Raw genomic sequence first — 14,390 nt, forward strand, 5'->3', positions numbered from 1 at the left:
CCGTCTGACACCTGCATGACTGGCAGAACGTGCAATTCAGATTTTAGAGTCTTTATTAGTTACAGACATTTCTTTGGTAGAAACTATCTCCATAAACATTCATTTGAATAACAATCAAATGTGTCTTTTATTTCTGTACTAGAGGCCCGGTGCACAAAATTCGTGCATTGGGGTGGGGTCCCCCTCACAGTCTGGGACCCCTCGCTCCTTACTGCTCACTGCTCCTGACCACTCAGCTTGCTGCTCCTTAGTGCTGCCATGGAGACGGGAGAGGCTCCCGCCACCGCCGCTGCGCTCGCCAGCTGTGAGCCCGGTTTCTGGCTGAGCGGAGCTCCCCCTGTGGGAGCACGCTCCCGCCTTGAGCATCTGCCCCCTGGTGGTCAGTGCGCATCATAGCGACCGGTCGTTCTGGTCGTTCCGCCGTAACGGTCACTTAGGCTTTTATTATATAGCTTTTACACTAGGCTTTACACTCTTTTTTTATTTTAGAGAGAGGAAGGTAGAGCAAGAGAGAGGGAGAGAAACATCAATGTGAGAGAGAAACCTCAATTGGTTGCCTCCTGTAAGTGCCCAGATCAGGGTTTGAACCCTCAACCTAGGTATGTTCCTGATCGTGAATCGAACCCACCACCTTTGGGTGCACAGCACAATGCCCAACCCACTGAGCCACATGGAGCTTTACAGTGAAACTCACTGAGCAGCTGGCAGCTGGCGGACCTCAAGCACCAGGTCGGAGATGCACACGCCGTCGTCCCCACAGTCTTTGTGGAAAGGGATCTAGAGAAGGAAAGCAAGCCCAGACGCTGGCACTTAGGAGAGCAAATGTGGACGGACACACACAGCATCATCCCATGTACATGACACTCAGAACCAGCCCAAACTAAGCCACGCTTCCGGACTATGTACACGCTTAGCAACTCGGAGAGGGAAGCAGTGATAAATGCAAAGCTCAAGGGGGTGACTGGCAGGGGGAGCAAGAGGAGTGTGGGGGTGGGAGTGTACAGGGGAGTCACAGGTTGGGGTAACATTCCATTAAGTGGGCAGTGAGCACACGGAGTTCGCTGTGTTGTTATTTATTTCTCCCACAAACACCCGTGGGCCCTGCGGGGGACGGCTCCGCTCACGGGCCGGGCGGGCCTAGCACAGTGAACGAGGAAGACGAAAGCTCGGGCTGCGTGGATCTTACATGCTAGTGGCCTGTGCACGTAGTCACGGGATTTCATTTAGAGAATGAACAGGTTAAAGGCCACGTGCTAAGTGTCTTTCCCACAGCAGCCACGGTGAACCTGCTAGTGGGTCTGGATGCCAGGAGGGCCAACCCCACTCACACTGAAGACCCTGGCCGTCTCCGAGTAGGCCTCCAGGGCGGGGCTGGTGCCGGGGTGGGCCAGGCTGATGTTCACGAGGAGACTCAGAGCGTGGACGACATCCGAGGGCTCCTACACACACACACACAGAGTCCGTGTATTAGCACGGGAAGCGTTAAAGCAGAAACAGGCCACAGTGTTGTCTAGATGAAGGCTCTGGCATCTTCTCTTCTTCTCTAATCTGGCCTTTGCCTCTCCGCTAAGAAACTAAAGTCAGGGGCTCAGTGAAAATCAGAAGCAGCAGTTCTTGGTTAAGCAGCCCAGGAACCTCATTGTGTGCACATAAGGAATGGTAAGCATTCAGGTGATATGCCCAGTTTTTAAAAATATATACTTTTATTGCTTTCAGAGAGGAAGGGGGAGAGAGAGAAGCATCAATGATGGGAATCATGGATCGGCTGCCTGCTGCACACCCCACACTGGGGATCGAGCTCGCAACCCGGGCCTGTGCCCTGACCGGGAGGGAATGAACCCTGACCTCCTGGTTCATAGGTTGACACTCAACCACAGAGCCACGCCGGCTGGCAATATATCCAGGTGTAATGCTCTAACGAGCTGTGTCAGTCCCGGCCCTCGGGTTGCTGGCTGTCTTTTCAGTCCCTACAGCTGAGACCTGGGGTCCTTGGTGCCCCTGGAAGGGACACTGTGGCCTCGAAGGGAAGGGACAGGCTGGCTGTCAGGCAACGGACAAGAGCTTCCTTAGTCGGAGCCTCACTCTGCTCTGCGAAGCCAAAGGCACTGCCACGTCCACATCCGAACCCAGCCCCCAACTTCCCCCGGCCCAACTTCCCCCTGGCCTGACTTCCCGCTGGCCCAGCCCCCGACTTCCAGCCCAGCCCACAGCAGGAGCCCTTTCTCCTGGCTCAGGTGAGGTGCCTGGCCTCTCGCAGTCAGGAAGCCGCCACCCCCAGCACCCTCTCCGCTGGCGTGCAGGGAGGGGGACTGGTGGTGCCCACAGGCACTTGGCCTTGAGACACCCCATCTAGTGGAAAATGTACAAACACAAGGACAGGGTGAGAGTGTCACCTAGCGGTCCTCACGCAGACCCCCCCGGTTCTCCGGAAAGAACAAGGAGCAGACGGCGAGCGCTGGACACGGGGTGTGCCCCCTCCCCAGAGGGCCTGTTACCACTTACCATCCCAGGCCACAGTCAGTCCTCGTGGCCCCTTGGGGCCTGGCACAAGGCAGGCTGGCACACAGTGGGGCCTGTGAGGACTGAACTAGACAGGGTCTCCCGGCTGAGGACACGGCCCGGCCCTGCGAGCCCCACAGGTGCACCGGGGAACCACCAGGACTTCCACCCAACAGCCTGGCCACCTCACCCCCCTCGATGGGCCACGTGTTCAGTGTGACTTGCCATTCAGCTCATTATGTGGTTCCAGCTTTCATTCCTTAAATGGGCGGCACAGCTGGCCCCTCAACAACAAAAGGCCTGGCCTTGGCCAACAAGTAACCTTCAACTTGAGCAACAAACAACCCATGTGCATGCATCCGAGCATCAATGGTATGCTTTTCAGCGTCTACACGTGGCCTTTCCCGAGATGTGGTCTCTGCATCACCGGCTGCACCAGGAGTACCTGGGCCCCTTCGCCCTGCGTGTGCCCTGGGCCTTCAACCCCCCGAGGCTGGCGGCGAGGACCCAGACACACGTTCCGTAACAGTTCCCTGGGCAACCCCGATGCCTCTTACACCCCGGGAACCACATTTCCAGAAAAGTTCCTAACAGCGTCCTGAGGAAAGTGCACTCTCAAATTCCATGATGTGGCTTCTACGGGGAAAGGGTCCTGTAATTAATAAAACAAAGTTCCTGCTGGGAGCTTTCTCGGAGAAGCACAGTTCCTCCTCGGGAGACCTTCCAGCTCCATTTGGACAGGCGTCACTGTGGCCTGAGAGCAGAGCTCATCCTTTCGCCCTGGTGCCCTGCCACCCTTCACCCGTGAACTTCACCCACCAGCGGAAAACCCAGGTGCGATGGTTCTCTTCGGCTCCTTAAAAAGGAACGCATTTCCTGAGCGGAAAATGTCCACGTAAAATCCCTGTCAACTACACGTTCTCCCTGTTGACCGTCTTATAAAGCACTCTGTCCCCGGCGTCTCTGAGGGTTGTCTATTTAGCCCCATTAACTGCAACCCCAATAAAACGTAGCGCCCCTCACTGAGGAACGGCCCCTGGCCGTACGCGTTAGCGAGGGGGACAGGCGTCCTGTCCCCAGAAAGAAAAGCATGCGTCAGCAGGCGAGCGTTTCCTGGCTCCTCAGTCTCCCTTTTGGATTTTCTCCGTTTACTAGGCCCCAGGGAGGGAGGGGAGGAGGGGACCCTCACCTGTATGTGGATGGCGAACTCAGAGCAAGTCTGTCCTGGACCGACGATGGCGTCCTTCTGCAGGTACCGGTCACTGTTCTCCTTAAACAGCCCCCTGGAGGTCACGCGGGACGAGTACAGGTCCGCGTCGATGGTGATGTTATAGGTAATGGCTGTGATAAAAATCATAAAAATGCTACGACAAAAACCTTCAAAGGGAAAAGCATCCCTGGTCTTATTGTGTCTTACTGGGTGAGGTCTCTGACTTCGAGGAAATGTGAAAGCGGCTTTTACGTTGATGGGCTGTGAGCCATGGACGGCCCAGGGCAGCCGGGACGCTAGCGCTGGTGGGATGTGTGCGACTGTGGCTGGACGCAGGGGAAGGAGAGTGGGCGCGCGCCCGGGGAGTCTCTGAGTGGGACTGGCCAACTTACTCCCTCCCTCACACTTTGGTTTCAAACATCATTCGTAACACGATGATGCGAAAGGGAAAGACACAGTCATTGCGCGCCCGCAGCGGGACACTGCTTTTCCTTTGCGTTATTTTTGCCGCTTCTTTTTAGTTCATTGATCCTCTTACATCTTATCCATCTTTCTTAGCCTCCTGAAGTCATTGGAGCAAGAAAAGTTATACAACATTTCTAATAGATATTTTAAAGGTAACCTGTATAATGAATGTTTTTGGAAGTCAAGTCAACTTTTAAAATATTGAAAGTAATGCAATGAGGAGGAGCAACCCCAGTTGGTGCTATGAGTAGTCTCGTCTCTCTCGATTGTGGCCAGGCGGGCAGCAGACGTAGTTGAAGGTTCCGAGAGATAGTTAGACATTGGCTACTGGCCTCAGCTTTTGTCACACTGGTTTTCCTTTCCTTTTCCCCAGGTGGGTATTGTCATCTGCGCTACAGGTGAGGAAACGGGGGTTCAAAGGGGTTTAACAAGTTGCCTAAAGTCGTGCCACTATGAACAGCAGCCTTCGGTTCAAACCAAGCTGTCTGATGACGTTAGTCTATCTGTTTACACTTCAGGAACGACTGGTTTCTAACATTTAGGGCCAAACACTGGAACAGCAGCAAATAAAAGAAGTCACTTAACCGAGGGCGAGACCAGCTGCTGAGCCGCTGGGGCAGGGGAGGTGAGGGGAGACGCGGTGGGTGGAAAACACCAGCGAGAGGATGTGGGCCTTGGCCCGGCCCTGGAAGGTGACCCGGCCTGGCCAGGAGAGACGGTGACAATTCCTGCTGGCACGTGCCCAGGGTTTCACCCACCGTCTCCTGCTGGTAGGACACATCTCAGACTCGTACCCACTTCTCTGCATTGCTTTGCAGATTGAAAACACGGGCATGAACAATACATTCTTTTGTATCTTCTCATGATTTCATGGTTATTAATTCCTCAAGAGCAGGAATCACACTTGGTTCTAGTACTGAACAGCTCTGCCTAGATCGTGGCCTGGCTGACGTGCAGAGCCCTCAGTTCCTGCGGGAGGCGCCCAGGGGGACTGTGGGAGCCGAGGTTGATGGGGGACCCGGGCAGGAGACACTCGGAGGACAGAGTGGGGAGAGCCTGCGACGGTGTCATAGAGATTACAGCCCCGGGTCACCTTCCAGAGATGATGAAGGAAGCCCTACACCCCGCTTCCCGCCTAGGCACCCATCCCCAGCACCTCACCGTGTGGCAAGAGAAATGTCTGCACGTTAACCCGGATTTCCGTGGGCCCACAAACTCCAAGTCTGAGTCACGCTCAGGACGGGCGCCCTGGGAGCACACCCCGCTCCGTTCACACGATCGCAGCCCCACTCACCCACGCGGCTGCTTGGCGTGGCGGGTCGGAACTTCGCCCACAGGCAGAGTTTGAGGTGGATCTCCGCATTCTTGTTGAGCAAGGTGATTTTTTCTGGTGTGAACGAAGCGTCTACAGACACATCAGCAATGCTCTGCGACCTGAAAGACACAGCGGGGACAGACAGATGGACAGACCGCCAAGTACAGGTGTGCTGCCTTCACAGGGGCCAGTGCCTGCAGGGTCCAGTCACCGCCCCCCCCCCCCTTCCCGCTCCATCTGGCACCTGGCAGCACTCAGATGGAAAGCTCTGAGCTGGCGCGGGGACGATGTTTCCTGTTTGTGACCGTGGCACCAGCACAGTCATCCTTAACACTGTTGGTTTAACGAGGGCACGCGTGAGCACGGGCCCGAGTCTGCAGAGGGGCACACAGTCCTGTCCAGCTGGACGCGGTGACATTCATTTTTCTCATAAAGATAGGGGGCGGGGTAGCAGGGGGGGAGACAGGGCTGAGGTGTGTGCTTGTGGCGGTTTCCTGTGCCTCGGTGACTGGCAGCGATCCTGACAGCATGGCATGTGACCACGATGCTGGCAATTAGCCTGATGCCGGGGGCTGGGGAGGAGGCAGGGGCTGCAGGCTCGGCCTCTGCCCTTGGGCGTCTGAGGGTCTTTCCCACACGCACCGCCTCGCTGCTTCTGTGCCACTCCTGTGACGTGGGTGGGACACATACCATCTCCACTTATCAGTGAACGTCTGAGGCACAAGGATGCTGGAAACCGGCCAGTGTGCTGAGTCAGTTAGTGAGAAACCATAGCAGGTGAGCAATTAGAACCCGCGGTCTCCTCAGCCCCTGGGCAGAGGAATTTGTACGTCATCATGTGACCCCTTGGGCACACCTTGACTATTGACAAAGCAGCCAGTAGAAATCAAAAAATTCCCTGTTGCCCTGACGGTTTGCCTCAGTGGATAGAGCGTCGGCCTGCGGACTCAAGGGTCCCAGGTTCGATTCCGGTCAGGGGCATGTGCCTTGGTTGTGGGCGCATCCCCAGTGGGGGGTGTGCAGGAGGCAGCTGATCGATGTTTCTCTCTCATCAATGTTTCTAACTCTCTATCCCTCTCCCTTCCTCTCTGTAAAAAATCCATAAAATATATTTTAAAAAATTCCCTGTTCCTAAAAGTACTACAAGAAGATACAGAAAGCATGTTCTTTCCATTTCAGGACTGGAGTCCATCGGAAAGGTGCGTCGATCATGAACCATGCCTGTCCCAGGCCCCTGACCAGCAGGCACAGAAGGCCTCGTAGCAGAGGCGGCGCGGCCACGGGCCTCAGGGCCCACGCGGCCCAGGAGCGGGTTTTCTGTGAGTCCGTCTGTCGGAGAAGCTGAGCATTTCTCCCAGGAGAGAGGGCACTGACTTCAGAGATTCTGGAAACTTGGATTTCTGAAACTCATTCTCAGGAAGTCACCCAGAAAAGCCAGTCTCGGCACTTGAAGGAAAGATGGCACTAACCTACTTTGGCTAAATGTCAGTAATTGATTTCATGTGTCTCGACTGTTTTGAAGAATCAATTCACCTTCCCAGGAAAAGGTTTGGCCATCACTACACTAAAGGGAGTGTCATAGCAGAGCAGGGATATAGCCCACCAGGGACGCTGCTTGCCAAAGTGGGCACGGTCAAGTTCACTGAGGTGTAATTGCTTACTGTTTAAAAATCAGTCATATAGTCCTCGTTGGTTTGGCTCAGTGGATAGAGTGTCAGCCTGCAGACTGAAAGGTCCGGAGTTCGATTCCGGTCAAGGACACATGCCCGGGTTGTGGGCTCAATCCCCAGTAGGGGGTGTGCAGTGATTCTCTCTCATCATTGATGTTTCTATCTCTCTCTCCCTCTCCCTTCCACTCTGAAATCAATTAAAAAAATATTGGGGGGAAAAATCAGTCTTATAACCCAGCTGGTGTGGTGCAGTGGTTGGGTGTCAACCTATGAACCAGGAGGTCATGGTTCAATTCCTGGTCTGGGTACATGCCCAGGTTGCGGGATCGGTCCCCGATGGAGAGTGTGCAGGAGGCAGCCAATCGATGATTCTCTCTCATCATTGATGTTTCTATCTCTCTCCTTCTCCCTTCCTCTCTGAAATCAATAAAAATATATTTTAAAAAATTAGTCATATAATTATGTTATCACACCTTGTATTTTTCCAATGGTATGTTACTCTTAACTGGTTTAACTGGTTTTATTCAGTAAATAATGTCTTCTTATTTTTAACATCTTAAATGTGATCCTTCAGTCTTATTTTTCCATATAAAGATTTCATGAAGACACTGCATTTTGTTTTTTGAAAGCACGAGTGAGATACTGTAAATAGTGCCATTAAACTCAGAAACAGCACAACGTCCATGTGTAGCTTTCCTGTTCCTGACGCATTTGGACATTGAAAGCACAATTCCCTACAGAAGCAAGTGAATGAATGGCTGGACTGTATCTTCTTGGGAACTCTTGATGAAATTCTCCATTTCCCTCTGGTTCCATTCCCTCACCAGCCCCATACATTTATTTTTGTCCTTGAACCGCATGGCGCTTGAATCCCTTATTGTTCCTGCTCTTCAGCTCCCACTGGTTCAACGAGGGGCCACTAAACCGACACAATGGTGTCCTGTTCATGACGGATGGTTCCACACGGTGCCTCTTAACGGCGCGCGGAGCTGCAGTGCGGTCCGGGCGCTCAGTCTGGTTAGGGCATCTCAGGAAGCTTCCTGCTGGGAGCCAGCGAGGGCCCCTTGGAGACAATCTTCCCCAACACCCTGGCGACCATTCCCACGCCCTTCTCGCCACAGAGAAGAGACGCTGGATTCTAATGGGAAACAAATGTTTTTTTTTTCTCCCACCAGGGAAGGCAGTCCTTCTTTACAAAAACCAGTGCCCTGGAGTCTTAGCTAATGCACGTGGCCCTTCTGAGGACCAGCAGGGAGATCTGGACCAGCACGTGGCCCTTCTGAGGACCAGCAGGGAGATCTAGAGCAGCACGCGGCCCTTCTGAGGACCAGCAGGGAGATCTAGAGCAGCACGCGGCCCTTCTGAGGACCAGCAGGGAGATCTAGAGCAGCACGCGGCCCTTCTGAGGACCAGCAGGGAGATCTAGAGCAGCACGCGGCCCTTCTGAGGACCAGCAGGGAGATCTAGAGCAGCGCGTGGCCCTTCTGAGGACCAGCAGGGAGATCTAGAGCAGCATGTGGCCCTTCTGAGGACCAGCAGGGAGATCTAGAGCAGCACGCGGCCCTTCTGCAGGCCCCGCAGAGCGATCTGCCCAACCGCACTGGCCCTGCTTTATTAGCTGCGCTGTGTCTGCCTCACTCACTCACCAGAGCTGAACAACTTGTCCAAAGGCACCAATGGACACATCGGTGATGGAATCCCCATTTAGGTCTCCATAGCCGTCCAAGGACCTCCCGAAGTACTGGAGCCGGCTCCGGAAGGCCCGGTCGGATCCCAGGATTTTCTGAAAGGGCACATTGGACATGCAATTATAGGGCATGACAACTGGAACGGAAAAAGGCACCTTCTACGCGGCACTGTCATATTCTCCACACAGCCTCTTCCCAGGTTGCTTATTCTCCATAAAACACCACTGACTTTCAACTCATCTCATCTGACGGTTTTATCGTTCCTGCAGCCACACTTTCATCAGAGAAACAGCATGAATCTTTTCCCATAAAACCACATACCAGCACGAAGCAGTGAGGGATCGGCGGCCGGGGCAGGAGCTGACACAAGTTCAGGTCCCAATTCCCATCCTCCCTCCCCTCCCCAGCTCTCTACTCAAAGCTGCCTTCCCAGCGAGGCCTCCGGGTCACCCTCATCCCTGAAAATTCACTCCCATTTCATTAAAAAACTCCTTGTCATTGACTACGACCTGGGACACTTATCGCAGTGATGGCGAACCTTTTGAGCTCGGCATGCCAGCATTTTGAAAAACCCTAACTTAACCCTGGTGCCGTGTCACATATAGAAATTTTTTGATATTTGCAACCATAGTAAAACAAAGATTTATATTTTTGATATTTATTTTCTATATTTAAATGCCATTCAACAAAGAAAAATCAACCAAAAAAATGAGTTCGCGAGTCACCTCTGACACGCGAGTCATAGGTTCGCCGTCACTGCTTATCGTATTTATCTTATCTTTCCTCTGTCCCCTCCGTGAAGAGCAGAGTTTTGCCTGTCCTTCCTTTGCGACATCCCCACATAGGACAGCCCTGGCACGCTTAGCCGCTCACTACATGTTTACTGAGTGAGTGAATAGTTCCGAGAGGAGAAGGCGGAGTGGATGGTCCCCATGCTCTTCCCCAGCCGGGCACAATGATGCCCCCTGTGCACACTTCCCCTTGGCCGCCCGGGTTACCTGGGAGAACCTGGTGCGGACGGTGCGGCCATGGCCGTTGTAGATGTACACGGCTCCCGCGTTCTGATGCTCCAGGGGCGACCCGACAATCACGTCATTGAAGCCATCCATGTTGATGTCCGAGAGGGCGGCGATCGCGGAGCCGAACCTCGAGTTTTCCACGCCCTCCGGGCCTTCCAGGAACTGGTGCCAATTCAGAATGCCCTGGAGAAGGGGAGAGGGGTGAGTACAGCGAACCTCACAGCCTCACAATTACAATTCACAGCCAGCGATGGCCACGCCCACTTGCAAAGGGTAAGGGGAGAGGGTTGGAAACCTAGAATTCAAAAACCCTCCCATTATGATCAGAATTATAAATAAGAATTTTCGTAAGCAAGGTCATGGTAATCTGCTCATAAAGCGAGGTGCGAGGGGGCGATTCTCTTTAGCAACACAACCTACATAAAGGCACCCATTCCTCTATCTCCTCTTTTCCTTCATGTTATATCGTCACCTGTTTCTATACCTTTGACTTAAAATTTTTTTGGTGAAAACCTATGAATATTTTGAATAAAATTAAGGTGGAGACAAAATAAAATGCAAGATCTTAATTTAGACCTTTACGGAAAAATTACTGAACCGTGGCACAATTTTCATGGTACAGAAAGTGAAAAACGAGATCATGCATATCCCAGTGTAAGAAACACTGAGCAGTTCTGCCCAAAGAAAAGACCTTTCCTTGTAAAAGACGCAGTTGTTTCTTCAGATTTTGAAATAAGAATGGGGATATTCCATGGCCTCACAAGAAAGCCACGCTCCTCACCGGAAACCAGGCGGTGCCAGTTTCCCCTCGATCACACTCGTCGAGAAGTCTGCGTATCACCAAGTTTGATAAACTATTAGGAGCTGGTCTCACTTGCAGCCATTAATGACCACTCAGAAGAGCTGGCCAGCAAGGAACAGCTACGAATCTGGGATCTGGGAAACCACGTAGCTCTGCCCTTTCCTTACTGGATGCTCAGTTCTGCTTTCTTCGTGTGCTTTAGAAGAGTTTTACTTGCTTCTGTTGAAGGGCTGGTTTTTTCATTAATTTAAATAAATAAGGGAGGACAAAATATCACAACAGCTAAACATAACACTCACTGTGCTAACATCAGCGTCTCTTGCCCGCCCCTCCCCCTCTGTGGCCATCGGAGCGTCTATGACCCTGTATTTACGTGCATAGATTTAGAGAGTTCAGCCCACCAGCTGGAAAGGAGGATTTTCCATGTTGGCGCGCGCTACGTTTGATGTGCAAGGACTGGAAAGTTCCGGAGTTGGATGTATACCTAACCGTTACACTAAGCAATGGAATTTCCTGGCGGCTGATGTGCAAAGCATCCAGGGTTATAGGGGGTTCCCAGGGGCTGGTCCATTTGTCTATTTCACTGTCAAAATCCACAAGACAGTTCTGAGCTGTTATTGTGATCTCTTTACAGCAAAGAATAACTGGAGAGGACACTGGGGACATACTCAGGTGTGTGTGTGTTTAAAAACGATATGCATTTACCACTTCATGCGAAAGAGAACATCCATGCAAAGACCTCATGGAAAATGTCAGTGCACAGTAGGTAAGCTCTAGGTTAGGTTCTAGGTTCATGCGATTTTAAGAATCACAACTAAACGGTCACATCCTCCAAATAATGAAACAGAAACACACCGTACATGAAAATCATCCTTCAATAATAGACTCTCTTTAACCAAATGCAAAAAGGCAGGCTACCTTTTACTGACCAATACCAACCCACATTAAACTCAGTCCGCGTCAGCATCTGTGTACCTTCGTGATGGTGAACAGGTAGACTTTCCCCTCCTCTTTCTTCAGGTCGTTCATGAACATGGGCGCACCCACCAGGAGCACGTCGGTCACGCCGTCCTTGTCCACATCCACGGAGCAGAGCACGCTTCCAAAGTAGGAGCCGATCTGCAGTGATGAAGCAGGTCAGCCTGAGGCTTCCCGGGACCCCAGTAGGCCTCATGTGACACTGGACTTTTATTTCCTCATTCGACACCTGAGCGTGAGTGCTTACTCCCTGCCAAGTGCTAGGGATGTAAAGATGGATGACACAGCCCCTGCCCTCAGCCTGTGGCACCATCTAAAGTGCAGGGTGCCCCCGAATCACCAAGAAAACATCTTTAAAAATACAGATTTCTGAGGCCCATTTCCAGAGATGCTGAGGCCAGGCCTAGGGAGTGGCCCAGAAAACGGCATTTTTATAAGCACGCCAGGTGTGTCTGCCGCTGGGGGTCAGAGGCCACACTTAGAGGCATAAGGGTGTGTTATGGAGAAAGGGGGAGGAGAAGACAGAGGTGGAACGAATGCTGTGCTTCCATGGAAAATATGTTATAATGCAGGAAAGTGCCAAATATTGAGTGAGTGAGTGAGGGCTGGGAGCCAGGGCGGCTTAGAAAGATGAGTGTCGTATGAATTGCATGTCAGGAGCCGCCAAGGAGTTTCCAAGTGAGAAGGGGAAGCCGGGGTGATGGACGGGCCCACGGGCAGGCCTGGGACAGAGGAGGGGTGGCTGCCGAGACGGGGCCCGGAGGGTTAGGGCGAGAGGACGCGAAGTGAGAGAGGCTGGGGATTCGAATGTTCATCTCATCCAACCATTGTCGCTGTGTATACCTCGGAAGGATTTGGAAATGAAAAGAAATGATTCCTTTCATTGCGCTTTCATTGTTTTGTTTTTCGCACAATAAAAGCACCCTTTTACGAAGCAGTAGAGAGGAGGGAAGGGAAGAGACCACGGCTGGTTTGGGTCCAGGAGGTGGAAGGCCAGGTCTTCTTTTTCCAGAGAAGCCAACAGTGGGGTCAGACCGAACCCCGAGAAGGGGAGCCTGTGGAGAGTCGTCTCTCCGCCTCGGGGGGCAGAACTCCCGCTGGGTGTCGAGAGCCGTGCTCTCATCTCAACCAGGTGCCTCCCCGAGGTCAGAGATGCCCAGTGAGGCCACGGGATCTCCCGGCTGACCCGGGCCCCGTGGGCACCACTGGGACAGGCATGCCCGTTTCTGACCCCGAGACTGTCCCCTGCCAGAGGAGAGCGGCAGGAAGGAGAGCTGCTCTCCACCCAGGGAGTCGGAGCCACAGCAGCCACTCCCTTGTCACTCTCTCTCCGAATCCTCGGCTCCCAGCGGGGTCGCCTCCAAGCGGCGGTTAGGTGCTGGCATCACGGCCTTACCAATCTAGGCGTCAAAAATACGGAGTGGGGTCCAGCCGGTGTGGCTCAGTGGCTGAGCATCAACATACTAGTATGAACCAGGAGGTCCCAGTTCAATTCTGGTCAAGGGCACATGCCCGGGTTGCGGGCTCCATCCCCAGTAGGGGGCATGCAGGAGGCAGCCAATCAATGATTCTCTCCCATCATCGATGTTTCTATCTCTCTCTCTCCCTCTCCCTTCCTCTCTGAAATCAATAAAAAATATATTTTAAAAAAATATGGAAAAAAAATATGGAGCAGGAAGTAGCCAAACAGCACAGCCTTTGCAGCGCCCCCAGGACTGGGTCTGAATGACAGCTCAGCCCCTGGAAGTTGTGACCTAGAAGGAGAGTCAATCTCTCAGGAACCTGTCAAAGGACCGGGCCGGCCTCAGGATTGTGAAGATTTCAGGAATATTCAAGTAAAGGCAGATGCCAGAGCCAGCCGGGGGCAGGCGCTCAATAAATGGTAGTTCCCCGCCCCCCCCACTCCCTACCCGCCCCCACTGTCCCTGCTGAGCGATGACTTTACCTGGTCGCCTCTGTGAGCCTGAATCACCGTGACATTGCCGTTCTCATTAACACTGTACAGCACTATCTGGCCCGTGTAATTCGCCCGCGGGGCGCCTGCGACAAAGTGGACCCCTTTTCCAGTAGAGATGGCCGCCACCGAGTAACCTGGGAGAGAAGGAGACGGTGGGTGCCACCGACAGGCTGGGCCCCACAGGCTTGCGGAGCTGGGGGAGTGGCTGAGCCCTTTCTCCAACCTGAGCATGTCACTCAGGGCCCATCTTCCTGTTTCCAAGGTGACCTGCTCCCGCCCTCTGACCAGCAGCACTGCCCTGCATAGTGGGCGTCTATCCATGAAGCCAACCCGAGATTCTGGTTGTCCCCATCAGCCAGTCATGAACCTGGCCCTCAACAGCTTTCTCTGTGAGTCACTAGGTGGATTTAAAAGGTAATGTTGCAGCCCCAGCCGGTTTGGCTCAGTGGATAGAGCGTCGGCCTGCGGACTGAAGGGTTCTGGGTTTGATTCCGGTCAAGGGCACATGCCTGGTTGCAGGCTCGATCCCCAGTAGGGGACGTGCAGGAGGCAGCCGATCCATGATTCTCTCTCTTCACTGATGTCTCTATCTCTTCCTCCCTGAAATCAATAGAAATATGTATGTTTTTAAAAGGGAAAGTTGTGAAGTGGAAAGAACACGGGCCTTGGAGTCAGTCCCCGCTTTGAATTCTGGATCCGCCTCTTACTGTGTTGTTCACCTTTAGGCAAACCATGACCCTCCTTGGCTCTAACGGTACAGTGGGACCCTAAGCTTCCCTCGGGGGGT

The 14,390-nt window shown here is 53.1% G+C and overlaps 1 protein-coding gene across 2 annotated transcripts in view; it reads right to left on the reverse strand.

Moving 5' to 3' along the window:
• The window catches only part of ITGA2 (integrin subunit alpha 2), a 68,651-nt gene that overhangs the window by 19,168 nt on the left and 35,093 nt on the right, over window positions 1–14,390 (reverse strand). For both annotated transcript variants that reach the window (XM_036307990.1, XM_036307991.1), the window contains 8 exons: window positions 13,592–13,737; window positions 11,644–11,787; window positions 9,846–10,049; window positions 8,806–8,942; window positions 5,469–5,608; window positions 3,689–3,840; window positions 1,329–1,439; window positions 695–777 (listed from right to left, as the gene is read on the reverse strand). In XM_036307990.1, the coding sequence (XP_036163883.1) occupies window positions 695–777; window positions 1,329–1,439; window positions 3,689–3,840; window positions 5,469–5,608; window positions 8,806–8,942; window positions 9,846–10,049; window positions 11,644–11,787; window positions 13,592–13,737 (1,117 nt within the window). The remainder of the gene's footprint in view (window positions 1–694; window positions 778–1,328; window positions 1,440–3,688; window positions 3,841–5,468; window positions 5,609–8,805; window positions 8,943–9,845; window positions 10,050–11,643; window positions 11,788–13,591; window positions 13,738–14,390) is intronic.

The sequence above is a fragment of the Myotis myotis genome, unplaced genomic scaffold, assembly GCF_014108235.1.
Source record: "Myotis myotis isolate mMyoMyo1 unplaced genomic scaffold, mMyoMyo1.p scaffold_m19_p_5, whole genome shotgun sequence".
Classification (NCBI taxonomy): Eukaryota; Metazoa; Chordata; class Mammalia; order Chiroptera; family Vespertilionidae; genus Myotis; species Myotis myotis.